We start from the raw sequence: 24979 nt of genomic DNA on the forward strand, positions 1-24979 counted from the left end.
CCGTTCAATCACCACCTATTATGCATTATCAGCACTCCCAGCAGCATACATGTAGATTATATGTCGGCTGAACATCGGCACCTGACTTTCTTACGGACGAACGTACGTGCGCCTTTCGTGCCGCCGGTAGATTGCAATTAGTTTTCCTCAATTCGCCTGTTTCCCGAGCCCTCAACTAGCATAACACAGGTTGCCTGCTCATCATAATCAAAAAAATGTCTTTGCTCAAAGTGTTATCAAGACGGACCTTTCTTCAAGCCAAAGTAAGTGGTTGAATGAAGAGCTAGCTTAGCCCGGCCGGTACTCACGGTCGGTCATTGTCGGTCATAACGGACAACGGTTAGGTCCGAGTTGGTTATGTTTTATTGTCCGAAGTGGCTATCGTTACGGCATACTCCTAGAACTATGAGGCTCCACGCAGTGGAGCCTCATAGGTTCAGAACCCCGCAAAATTGTTGTCAGCACAAAACACTAATTAAGTACAAAAACGTCCATCCCAACGAAGCCGTTTCCCACAGAACCGCTGCACAGTTTGCCCCTAAACTCCGTACAATACCTCATGACATACTCACGCTATGTGCACCCAACAAACATCGGTGGATTCTGTCGGTTTTTTGCAAAAATGATGGAAAATATGCCCTTTCCGCACTGAGCCAACCTAACACTTGAAATTTGCACGCGCGCAGAATGATCGCAGTCATTTTCGGTCCGATCGCTCGGAGCGCGCCGCGGGGGGTATGGTGTAGGAGCGGAACGATAGTATGCGCATGCGTACAAGTGCGAGTACGTACCCCCCGCGGCGCGCTCCGAGCTATCGAACCCGAAAATTACTGCGATCATTCTGCGCGCGTGCAAATTTCAAAAAAATTCCGCCGAGAATTGCGCCCTCTATCGGCGCGAGTCTCTGCGACTCCGCGCCTCCGCCACTGCACTGCGGCCACTCCAGTGCCCCGCGTCTCCGCGACTCCAGACAGTGCCCCCAACACATTTACAAGCACGCCCTCCCTTCCGATCCTTCATGAGAATCTTAGAAGACAAGTGCATTCCTTCGCTGTACTTAGCACTTTTTGCAGGTTTGCATATCTATTACTCCTATCCATCCACGCCTCCAGGCAAAATAAAAAACCTTGCTTCGGCGTGGCCCTGCATTCTATAGTTGCTCCTAATTATTAGTTTCCCTACGTTTTAGCGAGTAGTGCGACAGCTCGAGGGTAGGATTTTGCACCGCGAGGTTGCGGGTTCGCGTCTCAGTTTTGCACTCGAATTTTTTTCCTTTTCTAACCTGAGGCTTTGGAGGATTTTTTTTAAAAGGGAATTAAAGTCTGAATTTCATAACGTTCAAATTCACTTTTTTCCTTCTAATTTTATATTTTCTTCTCATGTTTTTATAAAAGTTGCAGTACTACTACCGTAACGATAGAAAATGGGAAATGCATTACGGCTGCCGTAACGATAGCCACTGCGTTTATTGTCACTGTCAGTGATTGTTGCATGCCCTACATGCCCTATGAATGTTGGAAGTGTATCGTCAGACCTCCTAAAGCTATGCGCTCCTAATTCTGCGCACTCGCCTTTAAGTTATATTTTGCAAGGCGTGCATCCTAAAAAATGGGGGTAAGACAAGTCGACCATTGAGACAACTCGACTCGGGACAACTCGACCGTTGAGACAACTCGACCGTATGTGCGATAAATGGAAAGACAAGTCGACCGTTGAGACAAGTCGCCTCACATGTTTTGGGCCTAGTTTCGAGGATAGTACCGGGGATTTTGACGGCAGCTGATCGCCGTTTGGGAGTGATGACACATGAGTTTTTTTGTTGCATATAACAGAGCCGATATAGCGCAGCGTGATTGTCCGTGCACATCGTTCGTTTTTTTCAAGGCCACGTGCGCGCATCCCCGGTCAACGTGGCCGTACCGTGCACGGTGACATCGTTTGTGCCGGGCCTGTGCGCCCATTTGCCGCGCCGGTCGACGTGCCCGCGTGCCGGGCCCGGTCCGGTCCTCGCGGCCGGGCGGGGTGCTTGGCCCGACGCGACGCCCTCTGTACATCGAGTATGCCCGCGCCGCACCCGTGATCGGTCTTGCCACAGATTTGTGCAACTTTTTCTGCTCCACGTGTATTCATTTCCATTAAGTCGAGCAGTCTCAACGGTCGAGTTGTCCCGAGTCGAGTTGTCTCAACGGTCGACCTGTCTCAACGGTCGAGTTGTCTCAACGGTCGACTTGTCCCGAGTCGAGTTGTCTCAACGGTCGACTTGTCTGACATTCCTAAAAAATGACATACTTTCACTGGGTCTGGGATCGTATTGATGTAGCTTGACTTTCAAGTCGATCATTAGCTTCGTGAATGACTGCTGAATGTATGAGGTATGTAAATGAAATCTGGGGTGGGATATTAGAGGTGAAAATGGACAATTTTTGAGAGGCCATTATTTTAATGTCTCTTGCTACCACACTCTCATGACTAGGTTGTCTCCAGCGCTACATGTGAATAAATATAAGCATGTCAGCTGGAGTTACTCAAGCTACCTTTGATGCACGAACTTTAGCCAGCAGCCCAAAAAATGTGGAAATTGAAGGCTTTACCAGGAATTCAGGCAAAAAATGAAAAACATCGGCATTTTTTACAGCTAATTACTAAGTACAAATGCAAGCAGATGCTTCCGGGCCAGCCGAAGTCGAAAATATAACCGAAAGGTGACCTTTCTTGGTCTCCCAATATCGTCAGTATTATAGTTAAGATGTCATAGATAAGAATTTGCAGTTTCTACAACGAGGGAGTAAAACTTACGGTGCAACAAAAAAGAAACATTTCTTATATTATTTTGGAATTTTTTTGGTCAAAAGTTTTAAAATCCGACATCTTAAAACTGTCTCCGTTGATTGGGATGATCAGAATAACAATATCATTGGGATCAGTACATTTAATAGGTAAATATGTATAAAATCTATTTATGTAAATAGGCCTTTGTATAAAATCTCCAAAATGGGATATTGAAAATAATCGTGAAATTACGAAAAGTGTATTGGCATTGAAAAAAGAAAGGAAAAAGAAAGAAAATATGTTTGAAAAGCTCAGGAAATATATTTTCCTAAAGCCAACAAGTCTAAGTTATTAAAAAAAAAGTTTATATTGAGTTACATGGCCCGGACAGCACACATTTTTCAGGAAGCGTCCCCTGCGCATGTAACCGTGAAAACTGACTCACTATGGGGAACTCTCACTAAAACTACTACAACTAAACTAAACTCAGGATCTTTGAAGGAAAAGGCGCGAGGAGATTGAATTTATAGAGACTCAGACACAAATTCTAGATTTCAAATTCAAACCAAAAAGGACCAAAAAGAATTATTTTACAAAAACCTTTCACCAAAAACCAGAAACTAACAGCAAAGAATAAAACCTAAAACTTAAAACAAAGACTTCAACCTTAAACCAAAGACTTAAACCAACACAGTGTGTAATAAGTGGACTGTAAAGAAATACACTCAGGCAGAAAATCAAAAACTCGAGCAGATGAAATGCACACAGGGCAAGGCGCACCCAAGACAAATCAAGGGGGAAAGAGAGGAAACTCAGAAATAATGTGCTCTCTCTACTGCCGCTGGTCTGCTACTGAGGGGTCTGTGGTCTTACAGGGTGTGCAATTTACATACAATGTCAATTAACTTGTTACTGGAAAACTTTACCAGGGGGATAGACTACTATGAAGGGATGGGGGAAGCTAATAGAAATGCTGGATTTACTCGGGGGGGGGGGGGGGTTACTCCTATACTAAAGCATACAAAAATACATTGAAGAAATACAAGTTTAATTTGGCCCAGAATTAGGCATGATTCTTTTCTACAATGCCAAAACTGCACGCTTTGGCCACAAATAAAGAGATTTCGCTTTGTTAATTGGTACGGTGGATGATCATAAGCCAACAAAATAACTTTTTTATTGAGGAAAAGAGTGGTTGCTTTGCTGCTATTTTTAAGCTACTGGGTTGCAAAGCCTTATCTGCGCAGAAATAGGAGGATCAAGGATATAGTGACTAGTGCCGCAGTAGTGGACAAGTCAGTAGTGGGTCCGAGTTGGATTGGGTCCAAGTTGGATCGAAACCCCAGTTTTCATCTCTTGCTATAGTATTACCAATATGATGCAGCACTCCACTCTCCAGACTCAAAATCAGTGTAATCCTATGTAAAGGTTCCCAAGAGTCAGCGCCCATCTATCCTGTAACAAACATGGTGATAGCCTAAAAATGCCAATTTAAAAAAGAAATAAAATTTGATATTGAACTCATTTTTTTTTTTTTTTTATATATATTGGCGAGTGTGAGGTTAGGGCTAGTCCGAGTAACTTGGACCCAACTTATCGCCTTTTTAACATTTTAACAAAAACCCAACATTGCCCAACAAAAACATCGGATTTCATTCTAAAAACGGCCTCCAAATAACTAGATACGCCACCTGAGGTACAAGTAGACATCGATGATTATGGAGGTACTGAAGTTTACTTTAATACGATCCAGATGAAAAGTGAAATTTCCTGTTCAATTCCGAGAGCTCCCCTCGCGATCGTGAACATGTTAAATTTCCGACTCGTGTTTGAACAATGCAATGTGGTCTTCATGCCCAGCGTTCATTCGATGGTCCCCGTATATCCCGAGTGCGATTCCGTTACCGAGCGCAATGCATCGACTATGATCAAAAGTAGACTGGATCTCGTTTGCATTTCGTTTTGTGGTTGTCATCGTCATTTTACCCCCAAATTTCCCTCAAAAATTCAAACCCCTGCCCTTTATCTATGGCATACATGTACATACATCATACATGTACAATGTACGATCTTAATGTCGCCAACTAGTTTGGTAGGTCAAATAATTTAAAAGTGGATTTTGTTCCCTAATACTAGAACCGGGCCCGTAGATACACGATCGCCGAAGTCTGACTATTTTTTTGTACAGTTTTGTCCTTTTAAAATGACTACTACAGCCTTTAGCAATTTTCTTTCAATTCTTAGCCCATTTTTCTTAATTTGACTTCTTTATTTGGGGTAGGAAATGCCATTTTCTTATCGATTTTCCAGTTGGTGCTTAAACAAATCAACATAGTTTGTGCATTCTTGGTGCATTGTAGGGATTGCTATCTTAATTTTCGTATTTGTCTGTTTTTGTTGTTATTGCTAATACCACAAATTAGCCATACAACATAAAAACCTAATCTTTTTCCACAGTATTCCTGTTGGTTTAATCATTTAGTCATTAAGTCAGTTTTAGTACCACGATCCTAATCTTGGAACAATATTGACATCTTAGGTCCTGTTTTTTGAAGTTTTTAGTTGTTTGGGTATGCAATCTGGGTCTGAATTTTTATAGAATTTGGACTTGATATCCACTCAAACCCTTCTATCGCCAGATAAGGTTCAATCATGGTTCAGTAAAGGCAATTCGAAGCTTGGTCAGAAGTTACTAAGACTATAGATCATTTGCTTTGTGTGTGCTTTTGTTCAACAGGGATATGCATTCATGAGTATACCTCGTGTATTCATTGTTAACAAATGAACAACACAGCACACCCCAAAGATGATTGCTGAATGCAATCCATCTACATCTACATGTAGTAAGGTTGGCATTGTCTTGCTAGATTCAAAGAAATAATGGTTGTGGTTTAGTATATTAGTTCCCTCATGCACTAACCCCTAGTTCTAAACATTGAGAGGAACGTATCGCACCTACGAAAGTCACCTTTGTTCAAAAATTAACAGTCCAACTCCAGATTGACTCTCAGTCTTCCCTGATAAGTACAAAGCAGGTTTAAATTCCATGATTTCTTTATTTAGCAATAAAGCATAATAATAGACTCATAGTCGTAGACTTTGTGGAGTGTTGCATTTTTCAGGGGTACTTTGCCCTGTATGTAATGTTTAACTGTGTACATTAAATTTTGATTGTACTGTATGTAGACATGTTAAAACAGAATTTTGAATGTGAATATGCGGGGTGAGTTAAAAAATAAATAAATAAATGGCACCCCCTTTTTCTTAAAGAATTGCATGTACATTGTAGTGCTTTCCAGATCTAGGATGAAAGCCCAATTAATAATTTCTTTTATTAAAACAATCATTCAAATCACTCATGTACTTTTCCAGTTATAATGGACTTTTAAACACAAATGGGCAATTCCATGGGTAACAGACTGACATTTTGGGAGGGGTTTTCACAATGTATCCCTTCTGTAAGGTTGTTGTAGTAAGTTAGGACCAAAACTCAAGAACATTTTTGTTCATTGCAAGTGCCCCTATAACCTGCAGTTTTTCTTTCCAAATTTATTCTTTGTTGGGGTCCGGTAAACTTATGTGTTGCCATGGTAACAGACTGACACTTGTGCATCCTGCCTTTTCCAAACTGAGTGTTCAGTGGAAAAATTCAGTGAAGTTGGCAAATAAAAAGTAATGGTACACTAAATATATTATAAAGCTACCGGTAAGTCCTCGCTGTTTATAAATGGTGGTGGTTTTCGTAAATCACTGCCGGTTAAATTGGCGTGATCAAAAATATGCTCAGTAACAGACTGACATCGGTGGTAACAGACTGACATGCTCTGAGTTCATGTGCAACATGTACAGTAAACCTACATGTATGACCTCTTTGTCATGTTTTTTCCTGTTTAAACTGAGGTTTTAGGTGTTTGAAACCATTGTGTAAGTACAGGTGTGATTTTGGACGAAAAATTCAAATTTTGGGCCAAAATCAAGAAAAATGATGATTTTGGCCCAAAAAGTTGATATAGCGCCCTCTAGTGTTGCCGTAGGATGGGGAAGTTTGTTTGAATGCTTCTATATTGACTCAAACTATATTTGTAACAAATTTGAAAGCATTTGAATGCAAAATGTACATATTATGGCAAAAATACTGTTTTTGACCAAAAATTGCAAAAACATAAAAAAGTAAAGCGCCCTCTTGTGGTGGCAGTAGCACAACCAAATGAGTTCAACTTATTAAGTACCTACCAGCCAACATTCTTGCCAAATTTCAAGAAAATAGGCCAAAGCACATGGCTGAAGTAGTGGTCAGAATACCTTCACCTGGGCGACTGATTTAACTATGCACTTTACCCACAATGCATTGCATCTAGAGCCATAGACTTGTACATGTGTCAGTCTGTTACCGTCAGTCTGTTACCACAGACGTCAGTCTGTTACCATGGTTTATTTCAATAATAACAAAATGGTACATAAGTTTTCTTTGTCAATTTTGTTCATAGCTTGATGACTACAGAGAATCCAAAAAAGAAAGTTATTGTAACTAATATAAAAAACTAAAAAAATATTTTTTAGATATTTCGGTAACAGACTGACACATAGTTTTGGTAAAATTTAAAAGCGGCAAGATTTGGGTAAAATGCAAAACAAATTCAATTTTGTAATTCTAGGCAATAAAACGCGGCTTTTTGCTTAAAAATTACAAAATTCAAGAAAATTTGTCAAAATATACTTAAAGGGAATAAACATCATTTGCTTTTGCCGTAATTTTCAGAAATGGATGGAATTGGGGGGTTGGAAATATATAGCAAATATAGTTACACTGACTTTTTTGAGGTTTTTGGTTCGAAAATGCTATAAAAACCAAGAAAAACTATCATTTTCCTGTAGTCTGGTTCCCTGACTCCATTTAAGAAGAAACAGAGCAGTTTACATATATTGGGGAATTGTAAGGTCAGGGAACCAGTCTAGCTGGCTTGTACCCGTTAGGTGTGTAATCGATTGCAAACAAGTGCGATGGTCAACTGGGGCCAGTATTTGAAAAAAAGCCAGTTTTTTCCAACGCTGATCGGCCGATCAGCGTTGGAAATTGATACAAAAATACCACTTTTCTTGAAAATGACAGTATACCACTGGTATACTATACCAGGTGCCATGATTTTACAGGATGCTTTACACTGTCATTCACTAACAGTCCAGCAAGGTATTTCAAAATGATTTGGTAGTTTTATTTTTTGATGTTTGCAAATGTTGTATTTTCCCTTTAATTAATTGGCAAAATATACCTAAAATTGCAATTTATTAAAATGTTGTTTTTTAACCAATAAGTGCTTTTTCCACCCATTTTTGTGTCAATTTTGCATTTGATGTAAAATTGAGTTAATTTTTTGTATTCTGTGCCTTATCAGCTTCAAAATGGTAGCCAACATGACCATTTATTATAAAAAACAATTTATGACAATGGATGACATTTTCACGGAATTGCCCAAATACAGTTTAACCCTAACCGCCCTGAATCCTCCAAAATCCTTTTTGCAAATTGGAGGAATTTGCAGGATTGAGGTTACATGGCAAAAGTGCGTTGCTGATTTCGGAGTTCGCACTGTGTCAAGGTCTTGGGCCGGACCTTGTGTTGTTTATGCTCAGCCGTGCATAAATTTAGTCCTTGATTATACTTGAAATCCTCCGCACTGCTCCAGAATGTCACTGCCTCTGCCTCTGCCTCAGCCTATTGACAGACATAGCTGGAGGATTTTGCAGGATTCAGGCAGTGGTCATCCCTCCATGGACCATATTCAAGAAATAGCGGAGGAATTTGCAGGATTGAGGCTATATGCTATTTTTCCATGAGGCCAATTGGAGGATTTTGCAGGATTGAGGCTACATCCCAGCAAAAAGGCCTAGGGAGTTAGGGTTAATTAAACATGTTGTCCACGAGTCACAATAAAGATAAGTGATATTTCAGCAAAGCGAAAATAATTCACATACAAAAAGACACATCAGAACACTCTCATAACCATGATAACTGGCGCTTTTCATAACCTTTATTTAAACACCTTCTGCTTCCGATGTCAAAACAATATGCTTTATAACGTCATTGGAGTTTATAGTCTTGCCCTGCCTTCTAATTGGCTACCCGGAGCCTTATGGGATTATTCTGATATCAGGTTCATAATAGAGCATTGTTTAATTTTACTGAAATATCACATACCCTTAAATGTGATCTGTGGACTAAATTATAAAACTGTGTTTATCTTCAAAAGTCCATAACTGGAAATGTACATGAGTGATTTGAATGATTCTTTTACTAAAAGAAAGCTTATGAATTGGGCTTTCTTGTCCTAGATTTGAAAAGTGCTACATGCAGAACTTCTTTTTTTTTTAAATAGGGGTCGCCATTTGGGTTCCCTTTTTTGACTCACCCTGTATAATGGCCTTTTATAAGAAAAATAGTAGTACTCTATTCCATGTCATTGCTGCTACATCGTTTTTTGAGACACATTTATGGTAGACACAATACGAGGGTGATACTTCGAGTTTTGTTAAATCTGTTGTATTTACCAGAATCTAGCCAAACCTAGTGCCTTCCTGTTCTGTCTGCCATATCTCAAAAATCGGTAGTAGCATAAACTGAATAAGGGGATAATTGTGTGGTGGAACAGTTATAAATGTGTGGTTTAAAATCGGCTTGGGATCTGGTCACTGAAAACAGCCTGAGCCTGTATGTACATGTAGATGTTGATGTTTAAATGAAATCATTTCAATAATCAGTATTTATGCACTTCTCCTATCCTAGAATTTGGTGCCGTCACTAACATGTGGTGCAAGAAGTGTCTCAGATTCAACGGTAAGTATCCTATACTTGTACATACCTTGCATGTTTACTATTATTAGGCTGTTAAGACTGCAACAAATCTACATAACATTGTTTCCATTTATTCCAATCCACCCCTGTGGTTGTATGCATGTCAAAAGGATTCATTCTTAAATGTCACAGGTGACAACATTTGGAATTTGGACACTCAAAGTTTCGTCTGTCAAGGGAGAGTTTAGTTTGGCATTATTTAAGCAGACACTGCTCTAAGGAAGTCACATGGTTGTACTGTAGCTTCAATTTGAAAATACCAATGTTAAGACTTGGATCAGTACCAAAACGACTGTCCAGTGCATTATTGGTTGTGGAAGGGATTGACATTGTAACTTCTGAAAGCTAACACCCACCCCTGTGTGCATCCTTCCATATTTTACTTGCCCAACATATCTTAAAGATGCACTCTTTTCTAAAAAGAAAACCTAGAAAATTATATCATCTGAGCCACATAGATATTTCCGCCCTTGTTTTGGGCCAATTTTAAGGCAGATTTCTGGCTGGGGCCATATTCGGGGTCACCCAAGGGAAGACATCTACAATTGCTCTTTCGTTCACATAAATGTCAATATTAGTAATCAGAGATTACATTAAAATTAAAAGTTTATGCAAAGTTCCAAGATAAGGGGCCTTCAAGATTTGAAAAAATGCATGTGACGCATCATGACGGATAATTGTTGACCCCCCTAAAATTAAGATGTGAGGCATGATGTATTATTTTCCTATATTCCTGCTCTACTACAGTTGTTGTACCCATGTATCCAAATTCAGCTTCTAAATCTATTTCAATCTGAAGATATGGGTCCTTAAAGTCAGCGATTTATTCTATGGGCCAGTTAGTTTCCCCTTTTTTGGCAAAGTTCATTGAACTTTGTGCTACTGTAACACCTCAATGGAAAGCAATATGAATGTTTGCTTTCGACCTCATCTATACAGCAACTAACAGAATCTTTCCACCAAGTTTGAACAAAATCTGTGACATATGGTGCCATGGCCCATTGAATTGGCACGGAATTAGTGCTACCGCCGAACCGAACTAAAAATAGCTGAACTTGGCCTTCCGAACCGAACCCGAACCGAACCGAACCCGGAAGTCGGTTCGGAAGAGTTTGACAAGTATTTGTTGATAGCGCTAGGAATGCTAATGCTTACAATATAAGGGCAAAATTAAAGTGCATGTGATTGAATTTACCATGTTGACAAGTCACCGCATTCATCTTCATTATTTGCAGTGTTCTAGCAAGGCATACAATAGGATATCGGGCCGATACGCTTTGAAAAAATCGTACGCCCCTTGCAATTTTCTTAATGAAAAGCGTGCTCTTTGCATCCAGTGTGGTCAGTATCTGGCCCTGCTGCGCCTTGTTCCAGCGTGACGTAGTACATTTGGACCATACCAATTGCGATGAAGGGTGTGCTTTCCTTGGCAAAATTAACCAGCATTTTTTAAAAGTTTTTTTCACCGTGTCAAAATTTTAAAAAAATACTTTTTATGGTGTCTGAAACCTTTCCCATGTTCAGAATAAGTTCTTAGTTTTCGCAATATTTTTTTTTTTTTTTCGTAAAGAATGAATATTCATGGCAGTCACGAATCGAAAAGTTATATTGTTTTGTTACGGTAGCTAGTACTTGTCAGCTTGTTGCTAAAAATAATTATGATTTCATAAGTTTGGCACAGTAAAAGGATCTGTTTGTTCTTAGAACAAAACAAATCAGCAATTATTGCCACGAAGCAAGTTTTTAGTGCTCATCAGGGCATGCTCGGACGGGACGGAACTGGATAGGTAACACGGTAGCAATGTACGATTTTCATTCCTCATCGTCATCAAATCAAATTATAACGGTACCTTGTTTACACAACAAAAATAAGATTCTTCCTTCAACTTGTGTTGTTTAGCATTTGGAAATTGCGATGACTATTTCTGTCAGACGTGCGCAGTGCACACGTGTTTGTTCGAACAGGGGATCGGGAGCGGCCTATATGCTTTTCATTGTAGCCCTATACCTTGTTGTATGGACATGTACATTAGGCTATGTATGCACTTCCGAAGCCGAACCGAACCGAAGTTCTGAGAAAAAAATTTGAACCGCAACCGAACCGAACTTTGAGGATCAGTTGCAGCACTGCATGGAATGACCCTATATAGCTATAAAGAATATTCTGTAGAAAAATTATTCTGCAAAAGTGTGCATCGACAAAATTCAATTGATGTTTGAAAAAAGCTTAATGTTTCATCTCTAATGACTCTTACATCAACTTTCAACTTCAACAGAACTTAAAGGATGTGTTAGCTGACATGATACCCAAGAAACAGAAGGAGGTGATAGAATTCCGTAAAACCTATGGCGACAAGGTGATTGGTGAGGTGGTGGTGGACCAGGTAAGCAAGCCATTGGCGACGGATTTGTTGAAGCGTACTCTGATATTTACACATTTCAACAAATCAACCTCAAGATTTGTAAATTTCGGATTTGTAATTTAGCACTTCTTCCCCTCAAACCGTGTTTTATTTGTACATGTATTTTGTCCTAAGACATGATGATGGAACCCAAACAGTGTTCGGATCTGTCTGTACCAGAGACCTTTATGTTCTGTACTGGTACTAGCCAATATCCTTGTCATACATATTTGCCATTCACACTGGTGTATTCAGGTCTCTAGAGTAAAATGCCATTGAATGCCCTAACGGTGCACCCTCATTGTGGCATGATCTAAAGGCAGCATTCATGTTCAACTTTTCTCATGGTTACATGTGTTTGTGTGCAGCTGTATGGAGGCATGCGAGGTATCAAGGGTCTGGTGACAGAGACCTCTGTGTTGGATCCAGAAGAAGGGATTCGTTTCCGTGGTTACACAATACCTGAATGTCAGAAACTGTTGCCTAAGGTTCCAGGGGGCGAGGAACCTCTACCGGAGGGACTGTTCTGGCTCCTGATGACTGGAGAAATACCAACTGAAAAACAGGTAATTAGACTTGTCTCATAGGTAGAGCATCCTGAAACCTAGAGTATTTACAGGTGTTTCAGGGGGTGTTCTTTGTGATTGTAATTTAGTAACAGGGAAGGAACTAAAGGTTTACTGGTGCTTACCAGGCAATACAAAACCATTTACCTCTAACTCCACCATAACTCAAAAGGTCTATTTATTCTATTAGCGGTATTTGTTTATTTCTGCGACATTTTGAATTTGAGACAGCCCTTCATTGGACTGAAGACAACAATCTGAAGAACAAATATCTTAAACATCTTTAACATACTTAAGAAGTTAGAGAAGAACTTGGAAGTTAGTTTCTCGAATAAACCGCAAACGGACACGGACTAACAATTTTAAAATTAAACAAATAAATTGACTGGAGCAGGGTTTGAACCTGCAACCTCCAGATTACCCTACCAGTGCTCTTCCAACTGAGCTGTCCAGCCCTACATGTATGTTGGCCGGTTTCCCATTCTTGTCGTCTCTTTCTTCAAGAGTGCTAGTACCAGTAGAGTACTGGTAGAGCATCTGTATATTCAGATGTTGTAGGTTCAATCCCCACTCCAGTCAATTTCTTTGTTCGACTTTAAAATTTGCATGACACCAGAAATATGTAAGTTTAATAAATGAAATGTGTCAGTTGCATTTATCATACATGCCCTTGACCGAAATGCTACTTGCATGATACATTAGGGATGACCACTGAGACCAAGAAAGCTCTGATTGTGACTATTGTTTTGTTGTGTTGTGTTCGTTGTTCAGGTGCAAGCAGTGTCTAAGGAATGGGCAGCCCGTGGTGCCATCCCATCGCATGTTGTTCAGATGCTGAATAACTTCCCCAGTAACCTACATCCCATGTCGCAGTTCAGCGCAGCCATTACTGCTATGAATAGCGACAGCAAGTTTTCCAAGGCATACAATGATGGAGTCAATAAGGCTATGTACTGGGAGGTAGGTATGAGGGTTTCCCCTTACGTCAGTATTATACGTGCTATGCCCAACTATAGCAATGGCCCCAATAATAGTTAGGACATTCCCTACTACAGTCGAGTCTCGTTATAACAAACTCGTTCGGACCTAGCCAAATTGTTTGTTATATCAGAATTTTGTATTAAGAGGAACATCAGTCCCATTCACTGTGCACATAAATGCACAGTCAGGACCAAGGCTTTATTTTGTTATAACCAGAATTTTGTATTAACAGAGTTTGTACTAACGAGAGTCGACTGTATAGTTGGGATGATCTTTATTGTACATGTAGTTAGGATCGTCCCAACTATAGTCGGGACTGTGCTATAGTTGGGGGCGTATTACATTGGGCCTTGAACAGTAGAGGACAATAGGCGTTTTCGAATCCCTGTTCTTGACAACACTCGGGTTAACCCGACACGAGAACAGCGGTCTCGAACGTGACGAACAGACCCGAGAGGGCGTTCGCGGATCGATTTTTTCACTCCCGGTTGATGGAGGGTTCGGCGAGGAGCAGCTTGAACAAAATGGCGGACTGTGCAGATTCGTAAATTGTTTTGTGCTTTTTTTTTTGCTTTTTTTTGCTAATACCCTAATGATTGGAATAAGAATACCATTATAATGCAGGTCTGCAATTTCATCCCCGCATGTCCGGTTTTGCAACAGTCGTCCTCGTTCATTTGGAATAGGACTAAGTACAAATTCAGACGATTGTCGGCCATTTTGCATTGCTTTATATCGATGCGACACGCACCCGCGTGTTCGTAACAACCAGCTCGAGAACACGTTCTCGTGTTACACGCGTGTTTTCAAGAACAGGGATTCGAAAACAGGGATTCGAAAACGCCCATAGTGTCCCAATAGCCCCTTCCCCTTATCGCCACTAGAAAACGGTATTCGGTGGAATAAGTGGAATCGTTTTCATTATATATAAGGGGCATCTCTTTCCAAAAAATTTGAAGAGTTTTGAAGGCAGTAGCCATTTGGCATTTTGAGGGTGATGGCAATGATGAGGCCAACTACGATGACAACAATGCTTTCTTAAAATTCTTTTATCATAGTAAATTTGCCATTTTATATTATTTTAAGTTGAAAACTTGCAAGAATCTTTGCCCATTCATTCAAAGGATAGGATTTCGCTTAGTTGTCGGAAATACATGCCTTCTAATATATATTGCAAATCCCTTTTGTTTTTATTAATTAACATATTTCCCCAAGGTTGATTTTGGTTGAATTGTTTTGGGAGATAGCTGGAGTCCTAATAAATGCATTTCCACCAAAATTTGCCTTTTTACTAAAATGTCAGGGTCCTTTTCCATTCTTACTGGACTATTTGTGTGTGGATGATTCTGTGACACATTATAAATTACAGGATGCTGGTACCTGCATCAAGTGTTTTTATGTCACAAAACATTTGCTGCAATTAAAATGTGTTCTGCTCTATTTGCCATGTTCCATTCCATACTTTTGCATTGAGTATGATGCAGCCTGTAGTGGGTAAACACGACATTGTGCTAGCACCTCAATAAACTGTTGCTGGGATGCACTTTTAACCTTTAGGCATTTCTGTACAAATTTGGAACCGAAAAGGTAGCCCTTTGTAATAGTTGGTGCACAAAGATTGCATTGACTGACTGCCAAATCAACAGAGAAACTCACAAAAATAGACAATTGGATGTTATCAAAAATATATTCTATATATTCTATGTGCTTATGATGCTGTGATACTGAAATTTCTACCTCAAATGACATGATGGTTTTGTCGGTGGTTTATGGCAAACCCAAAGGAAATAAGCCTGTGTTGTTATAATTGGATTATTGGGCTATGATCCAGATGAAATCAACGGTCCTTAGGTTTAGCTTTTATCCTTGTATTGTTCTTTGTGGTGTATTTTTGTGTTCTTGATTATTTTGAATGAAATAAACTAAAATGAAAAAAAGGAAAATAAGCATAAAAATAGCGTTTGAACACAATGAATTTGCCTTTCCACAAACACATTTTGGATCCGTGTGTGTATGTTGCATGGTAAGACCTACAGGATGAGTAAAAAAAAAAAAGAGAAACCCAAATATCGGACCATTTTTTAAATGAAGTTCTGCATGTAGCACTTTCAAAATCTAGGATATGAAAGCCCTATTAATAAGCTTTCTTTTAGTACAAGAATCATTCAAATCACTCATGTACTTTTCAAGTTACAGAATTTTGAACACAAACACTGTTTTAAAGTTGGTCCACAGATCACAAAAAAGGTAAGTGTTATTTTAGCAGAGCGAAAACAATTCATAGGGATGTATGATTCTTGTACTATTAAAAAGAAAGCTTATTAATGGGGCTTTCATATCCTAGATTTTGAAAGTGCTACATGCAGAACTTCATTAAATAATTTGTCCTGCCATTTGGGTTTCCTTTTTTTTTTATTTACTCACCCTGTATAGTTTGGGGACGGAGCCTGTAACATATACAAGATGGACTGAACAAGCACACATGGAAAGAAGTGCCAACACAAGGAATTGAGAACAGAATTTACTTTTTGAAGAATTCCCTTAAAAAGTTCCACTTCACAGGCCCCTACCAAGAGGATTTCCACACAGCGGTTAGATAAAAGTGCTTTCTAATTTCCATGTTCTCTATGCAGTACACCTATGAGGATGCTATGGATCTGTGTGCCAAACTGACTACTGTAGCTGCTACTATCTACCGCAATGTGTACCGAGAAGGTAGCAGTGTATGCCCCATTGATGTAGATCTAGACTGGTCAGCAAACTTTGCTAACATGCTCGGTTATGAAGATGAGATGTTCAAGGAAGTTCTGAGGATGTACCTCACCATTCACAGGTACACTCACAAAGTTGACTCTGTGACTTGATAAAGGAATTTGTTAATACTTCCCTATGTCTCCTTAATGTCATTACATTCCAAATCACTTAAATTTTAAGGCAGCTTACTAATTTTCCAACTACTTTTCCAAGTCCGTTTCAAAATATGGATTTCTCAATAAATTATAGCCAGGTGTAGACTTTATGACAGATAGTTGTTGGCTGATGCATCACTGATTTTAAACATGCTGATTTTATCAATACACATTTGTCAAAAACAATATCGGACACCAAAACTCAAACTGTAGTGAATTACTACGGAGGATAATTAAATTTGAAAGTGATATTCAGTGCAATTCAAAGAGATAAACTACCAAATATGAACTGGTACGATGTCAAACTTATCCTATTGATAGAAATGAGAAAGAGTATTTGTCTATTTGCACATGTATACATGTCCTTAGATTGGCCAGCATGTCATGACTGAGAACTAAGGCGGAATTTCATGTCACTACTGAGTACATGAGCCGCAAGCTCAGCTGAATGCAAGCTAACTTCAGAGAAGTAGAAAGTGCTTAAAATATTGATGTGGCAATTAGGGATGTGCATTTACGGGTAGTATGGGAATCATGTTCCTGATTGAAACAAAACAAGGGTACAATCACGGTCACACACATTCATTCCATATGTCTTATGCTCAGGACACATCTGAAAGTATTAAATGCGAGGGAATGAGGAGTTAGCGCTCTAGGTATTTAATATAGCTCTGTGATTGGAACTTCTTGAATTAGCACCATGAGTTTAGGGAATTGATAGGAATAATTCAAATAAAATGTTTGTAAATGTGTGAATTCCTTTGACTTTAGTGACCATGAAGGAGGCAATGTGAGTGCTCACACTGTTCATCTGGTTGGGAGTGCTCTCTCGGATGCCTACCTGAGTTTAGCTGCAGGCATGAATGGTCTGGCTGGACCCTTACATGGATTAGCCAATCAGGTCAGTCCTCTCTGCTTGTAGGTATTATCGATCATACATGTCAACACGGATGTGCTTGAGTTACATCGTAAACGTGAGAATCAATGCCTGAAGCATTGGACCTTAGCACTAAAGTGCGTAGTCTAGGGGCTAGACATTGTTATGGTTTGAAACGCGATAACCCGCCGCTGCATGAGGGTGCTATCACGACCAACCAATATCGCCCAGGGACTTGTCAGAACAACGTCTAGGGAAACTGGTATTGGTTGTGTAATGCGCGCGCACCTGTTTGGCCTAATATATGCGGCCTAAATTCAAAAGAATTATAGTAGTTCTGAAGCAGACTCTCAAATTTCCATCGCAATAAATGATGCGGCAAGACCTTTGTGCAACTTCACTGGTCAGCTCTTTTGTTATACATGTGTGTAGGACTGAAAATGGACCACAATTGCCTGCAGAAGTCGCGCATGCGCACTAGTTTCCTCCATTTTCGGGGGAGATTTCAGCAGATTCCCTAGACGTTGTTCTGACAAGTCCGTGGGCGATATTGTTTGGTCGTGATAGCGCCCTCTCGTGGCGGCGGTTTATCGCGTATCAAACCATAACAACGTCTAGCCCCTAGACTATAAAGTGCGGTGCATAAATTCCTGTCTTCCCCACTATGACTTATTTAGTAAGAGTATTGTTACTTATTTGGTACATTTGTGAAAAGGTCCATGGCTTTTATACACACTGTCAGGGACAAATGACACCATTGGCTTTGCCTTGGAGCCACTTATCCCCATTGAATCTTGGATCAAAATCATAGCAAATGACAAATGTACAATGGAGCACATCACAGAAAACATTACTTGTAGCATGTATTATGTCAGGCATACAATCACGAGTAATACATGGTGATTTGATTACACTCTTATTACATGATACATGTATGAGCCCTCTTACTATCTGAACAGTCATAGACAGTCAAAAATTCAATTCTCTTCCCCTGCCACGCCTTTTACACAGGCTAGTCACCAACAGTCAAATCATATTTCAAGCAAGCACTGTGACTAGTCAAATTCAGTCAACAGACAAAAACAAGTGGTTGGCACATCTGGCTTATCAATCATCTACAGTCAAAGCATAGCTTTATCAAGTTACGTAAACAGTCACAGCCAGTCAATCCTGCTTTATGTGGGGTGGGAGCTCTTAACTGTTGAAAACAGTCACTTGATTGATTTTTACTGAAAGGACAACTTGGCACAAAATGTATATTTGCATAGGAAGGTTTTAATCTGCCATACATTCATGTGTACTTTTCAAGACTTGTTGAAATTTTCATCAATATTTGAGACTATTGCTAATTGCATAACTGCATGGTTATTATTACAGGAGGTTCTGGTGTGGATCACTAAGCTTCAGGAGCAGCTTGGAGGAGAGGTATCAGATGACCAGCTGAAAGAATTCATCTGGAACACTCTCAAATCAGGACAGGTACAGGAATAATTGTCTTGAAGCACAAACAGACAGGCAGTACTTTTGCTTTGATGAACTAATTCAGAAGGTTTTCTTGAAGGGATTACAATTAAGAGGATGTTTTGTAACTGTCCTAGGATTTAATGAATTTTGTATCCGAAACGGGCATTGTTAGATACAGCTATGGCTATTAACTGCAGCATGCGCATGACAAAAAGAAGTCATGGCCACCAAAAACTTAATGTAGTTCCCCTTACCTGAATTTTCAAGCATTCTAATCGCTGTAGTGTTGCACACTCTCTAAAGCTTAGTATCTGTGTATTATCATGGCAGGTTGTACCAGGTTATGGCCATGCTGTCCTGCGCAAGACAGATCCCAGATACACCTGTCAGCGTGAGTTTGCTCTGAAGCACCTGCCTGACGACCCTCTCTTTAAGCTGGTAGCTCAGCTGTATAAAGTGGTTCCTGATACCCTGCTGGAACACGGCAAAGCTAAGAACCCCTGGCCCAATGTGGATGCACACAGTGGGGTACTCCTGCAGGTAAGCAAGAAAAAGGACACACACTTGATCGTAGTTGTAAAGTATGATGTCCAAAATGAAGAATGAAATGACGATGGGATTAAGAATTTGACAAGCAAAACCCAGTATTCGATTGAGGAATTTTCTGGAAGAGTGTATACAGTGTGTATTCCAAAAATATAATAAGTTAAAAATAAAATTGGGGATTTTTGTGACATTTGCTTAATAACATGAAATTACATTAGAAACAGACTAGGCCAATTCATCTATCATAACTAGGTTGTTCAGGAGGTCTCAAATTTGAATAACCCTCGGCTCACTTTTCTTTGTACATTTTGAAAATGATTCAGTATCAGACACTTTAAACATTTTTTTTTTCAAACATACTTTTTTTTTAGGTCTACTTTTTTTTGTAGAGCTACTACACACTTCTTCCATTAAAAAGTGAATATCAGAATAACAACTTCCATAGGAAAAAAAAAACTTAGCAGTCATATAGGTCATGCAATATCAGTTCTGATTAACTCAAATTCATTGGACAACAGTCTGTTAGGCCAAAAAAAAAAAAGTCTCCGGTTTCTGGTATGCGCGCGCGTCGCCGTAGCCATGCGCGTCGGCAAAATGAAAAAGTTTTTTTTTTCAATACAAGATGATGTCTCAAAACCGCCAAACTCACTGGTTTGACTGGAATCCTGCTGCTGCACAATTATAACGTGTTTTTAGATGGGGTTATGATCGAGAATAAGCTTTATGTGGCCTCTCTGGACTCCCATATATTTGCACTAAGTTTAGTTGGGCACCATTTGCAGTCATCAGCCGACATTTGAAGCCAAAAAAAAAAAAAAAAACAGGTAAAAAAAAAAAAAAAGCCGCGTCGCCGCACCACTTTTGGGGCAAGCTCCATACCAGAAACCGGAGACTTTTTTTTTTTGGCCTCAGCTATGTATTAAATCATATTAAACTTTGATCTGTAGCCTAGTTGGTCAAATACACAGCCTGGCATACCCTAGGGTGGTGCTTCCTTAGTGGTGATTGGTAGTGGCAGTGCTGGTCGAAAGGGGGAGTTGGCCCTCAAAAATTGTTACCCTTGCTCCCTCATTCCAGCACCCTCCCTCCCCCCCCCCCTTTTTGTTAATTTTTCACAGGTGGCTGAAAATCCATCTCCCCATTGTCCATCACTTGCCCCTCCCCTCCCAAATTACAGAGTCTGGTGCCACTACAGCTTATTAGGAAAAAAGAGAGAGCTGTACCAACACCGAAAATATATAACTATATATAACCGAAAACTATGCAACACGCTGAAGATGTACAGTGCCATCCTGATATAAACGACAAGCGTTTTTTATCTGACTTTTACTTTCCCAAATTCGACTTACCCTGAATGAAAGTGTCGGCAAGACTGCTTAGGCCCATCATAATTTCTGAGCATGTTTTGGTCATTCCTGTGTGTGTTTTTGCAGCATTATGGCATGACAGAGATGAGCTACTATACAGTATTGTTTGGTGTGTCCCGAGCACTGGGCACTATGGCATCTATGGTGTGGGATCGCGCCCTCGGTCTGCCCCTGGAACGACCCAAGTCAATGAGCACACCTGGCCTGATGAAACTGGTGGGAGCAAAGTAAATCAAGCACCCAATCACATCCTGGTAGTAAAACAACTACATGTATTGCAATTTAAAAAGGACGTGTTCAGCACCAGGTGTTGTACATGTATATTAAGTGGATCCACTCAAGATGAGCCTATTTTCTGCCATTTTGTTGTACATGTATGTTCATTCAGTAATGTTCATTTATGATCAGACATTGTACAAAAGATAAATATGTTGTCAATGCCTATAAGGACACAGAATAACCATAGTTATAATTGTAATGTGTGACTATAATGCAGTTTAGATACAGTGATTGATTATTTTACGCATGCAGCCATAATCTCTTTCCATTGTTAGTTCAGTAGATTGCAAACCAGTTCGTTATTTCAACTGTCTTCAAGATCTGATGATTTTCTGTTGCGTGTAAATGCAACAGATAAATGTACACATGTCTATTGGGGAATAATTAACGAATCTGCAATCGCCAATTCTGCCACTTATCAGAAAAAACGAATGCAGTTCAAAGTTTTCAGGATTTTGTATGTGCTTCCAGATGACACTTTAATTCAATGTTGATGGTACCTTCTGTGACTTTGCATTCATAGGGCAGACTGTTGATTTTCAAGAAAACAAATCATCAATCATCTTGATGCATGCATGTGCAGTTGCAATATTGAACTGGGCATATTGATGCAAACAACAAGTAATGTTACATTTACTAAGTTGCCGTATGTTATTCATAAATGATAAACAGTTTGATCTGACCTCCAGCAATAGTTGTTTTTGTCAACTTTGTCTTCATGGGCTTACCAAGATATGGACGTAGGTGGTTTTTATAAGGGGAAAAGGGAAAGCATTTTTAAAATTTGGATGTGTTGTTAATAGTGTCTTTCTACAAGGGATGTATCTACATAGAGCTAGAAAAAAAGTTTTGGGATGTATTAGTGCACCGTGTACCCCTCGTGGCTAGGAGATTATATTGTACTGTAGCGTAAAGACTACTCTCACATTTGTGACGTCTCCCACCAATGGGCTGTGAAGTTGAACATTTCACTTTCTAGGTTAATGCATAATTGAAAAAAATGGTATCATCAGCTTTGATACAAAATTCTTTTCTATGCCAAGTTATGTGTTTTAAAGTCACTCAACTATCATTTACTAGATTTCCATATGAACTGGCTTCAAAGTTGGCTTACTGATATTCACTAGTTTTGGAATGTCAATCATTCCTGATTTTTCAGAACGGAAGGAGAATATCAAAACACTTCATTTCTGATTGACTCCTGGCCATATTTTCTAACTGTTAGCTTTTTGTGCTGTAATGCATAATCAACATGTGCAACTTTACAACCTTTAATGGTCACATGGTCACATTTGTACACTACCTATGCAAGGCTTGGGCCCCTACACTTTTTTGACTAGAGATAGCATGTTTCCATGGAGGATTTGGTTCTAGATTATTAGCAGTGTTCATATTGCCTGAGATATATAGCAGTACATGTACCGGTATAAGACTAAGAGATATATACTTGTACGTGCAGCATCATGTTAGGTTATAAACATCCTTAGAGTAGAGGACTTTGGCTCTAGAAAGGAAATGCTGTCAAGGGTTTTTGTACAATCTGTTACAATAAACTGATTAAAATGAAACATAAAATGTTGAAATGGTTCCGGGGTAGAGTATAGGCAATTTGAGTTCCTGTGATGGCCGAATTGTTGTAACTCAAAAGTCCACATACATTTCTACAGTAAGTGAAATTCATTGCTTTTACTTGCCTACCACCAATTACAATGATACTGAATTGTTTTTACACTTTACCTCATGCATATTCATAACTTTTTTTTTAGATTTTAATCTCGTTTGTTCATCAAAAAATAAGAGTTGCATTTAGTAGATTCTGAGATTAGTACTTGCTCATCACTGCTGACATGTATGAGTGCAATAATGTCATGCGTGATGCATTTTTGGTAAGTTAACATGCAGAAAAACCACTCCATCACACTGCATGATATGCCAAGTTACATCATGAATATGTATGAGTACCGTGATCATTTCATACCCGTAGTTTCGTTTTGAAAGTTTGTGTTTTCTTAGTATTCTCTGACAACAAAAGTGTGAAGAATATATGATTGCTTTAATCAACAGTCTTTTCATTGGCATATAATACTAAGAGCTGTATATTGGCATTTTGTGAACATTGTAAATAATTTAAATATATATACCCTAACATTTTAATTAGGCTGACACTCATGTAGTTCTCCATAGTACACGTTTGTGTTTCATCTCAATTCCACATAGCATTTCAACCTCATTCTTTTTCTAAACAAATTCATTTTTCAAAAGGTTGCTTTGGGAAATATCAATTGTTGTGTTTTGTCCATGATGCCAATTTTATCCTTGAACAATATAACATTTTGATGAGGGGTAATAACAACTCTACACATCTAAAACTTGGTTTGCAGTTCCACCAATGTAAACTATCCCCATAAAGAGAGGTAGTGCGGAGAACTAGAAGAGTCAACCCTCTCTTTTTCAAGACAGTTACTTCACATAATGGCCACGTGTGGTCTAGCGGTGGAGCACAGGATTCATGATCGTGAGGTTGTGGATTCGAGCCCGTTGTGGCCATGCGTGTTGTGCCCATGCGTGTTGTGCCCTTGCGTGTTGTGCCCTTGAGTAAGGCACTTTACCTCAATTACTCCTCTCAACCCAGGTGTTAAATGGGAAATGGGCACCAGCATTATTCAATGCTTGGAAAGTAACAGACTCACTGTGGAGCAGGTGTGGCGATTCCCACACAACAGCATACGAGTCTGGCCCAATCGCTAAAAAAAAGAGAGATGGGCAATCCATTCCCTGTAAACACAGGTTCATCCTCTTTACCCTTTTATACTTAACTTTACATAATGTATCTCACAAACTTCTGCCAAGTTGCACACTTCATCGTGCAAAGCCGTACATCTGGTTTTATACAGTGGACATACATGTACATTGCTCATCCAGTCTCTTTTCATCCACTCTGCTAGGATTGAACATTGCCACCAACCTAGTTCATTCTTTCCAGCCAGGGTGTGTTCCACTCACTTATCATTCATAAAGTGTTTACAAGATTTGTTTATGTGGAATTCAACCCTGATTTTCACTGCACTGAAAGTTCAATGACTGTAACTGACAAGTTTTTTACTGTATTATACAAAAGAGATTTGTGTCAGAAATGCAGCTGTTATCACAGTAGCAATTACTTCTGGTTAATTTGGTTATCAGTTATTTGTTTCATTTTCAAAATTTGTTGAGTTGTTTATTGAAGTAATAAATAATTGCAGCATAAAGTGGACTTTGGTAAAAAGAAGAAATCTCAGAGGATACATGTATTTCATTCACAGCCTCATGAAAAGAATGTATGTAAAATTAAATGAAGACAATGTATTGTGTTGAATGAAATAAGAATGATAGTGTCTAAAAAGATGTTACACATTACATACAAGATGTGTTGATCTGCAGTTTAACTTGTGTGCACGACATTTGAGTGGATTGAAATGACCCCGTGAAAATAAAGCTTCTCCTGTTTTAATCCGACGTGATTGCGTTCATTTTTTGACTATTGATTTTGGAAGTTCAGTGTTTAAATTTTGTACTGTATATATTTTCTGTATATACAAAAGCTCTTTTGAAGGAGACATTGAACCAAAAAATCAGTCCACGTTTAGTTTAATTTGACATTTGAAACAACATGGGCACCTACACATGCCATACTTAAAAAAAATCCTCAATTTTACATCACTACCAAAAATCCTCCTAAGTGCAACGCGAGTAAGATCCGGTGGGTTACCTTTTTTTTTGGACACTAGATTCACTTGGTAAACAATGCCATTCCAGTCTAATGAATAACATGAGAAATTCAAGACAAATGGAAAATAAACACAATTGTTAGCAAAATGTTTCCAAATATTACACTGAATTTTTTTTTATTGAAAATCACAATGTACGCTCCTGTGGATAGGGTATTAAAAAAAGCTTTTAAAACCTCACTTTTTATGTAATGAGATTAAG

General features: G+C 39.2%; 1 protein-coding gene across 1 annotated transcript; it reads left to right on the forward strand.

The window, feature by feature from the left end:
* Positions 1 to 34: 34 nt before the first annotated feature.
* LOC119719828 (citrate synthase, mitochondrial-like) lies at positions 35 to 24505 on the forward strand. The gene is made up of 10 exons (XM_038189321.1): positions 35 to 263; positions 9551 to 9601; positions 11896 to 12003; positions 12390 to 12587; positions 13359 to 13547; positions 16202 to 16401; positions 17249 to 17378; positions 18732 to 18833; positions 19149 to 19358; positions 20798 to 24505. The coding sequence occupies exons 1-10, from the start codon at positions 216 to 218 to the stop codon at positions 20960 to 20962; spliced, it is 1401 nt and encodes a 466-aa protein (XP_038045249.1). The 5' UTR covers positions 35 to 215; the 3' UTR covers positions 20963 to 24505.
* Positions 24506 to 24979: the final 474 nt, after the last annotated feature.

Source organism: Patiria miniata, unplaced genomic scaffold (assembly GCF_015706575.1).
Source record: "Patiria miniata isolate m_02_andy unplaced genomic scaffold, ASM1570657v1 HiC_scaffold_8, whole genome shotgun sequence".
Lineage (NCBI taxonomy): Eukaryota > Metazoa > Echinodermata > Asteroidea > Valvatida > Asterinidae > Patiria > Patiria miniata.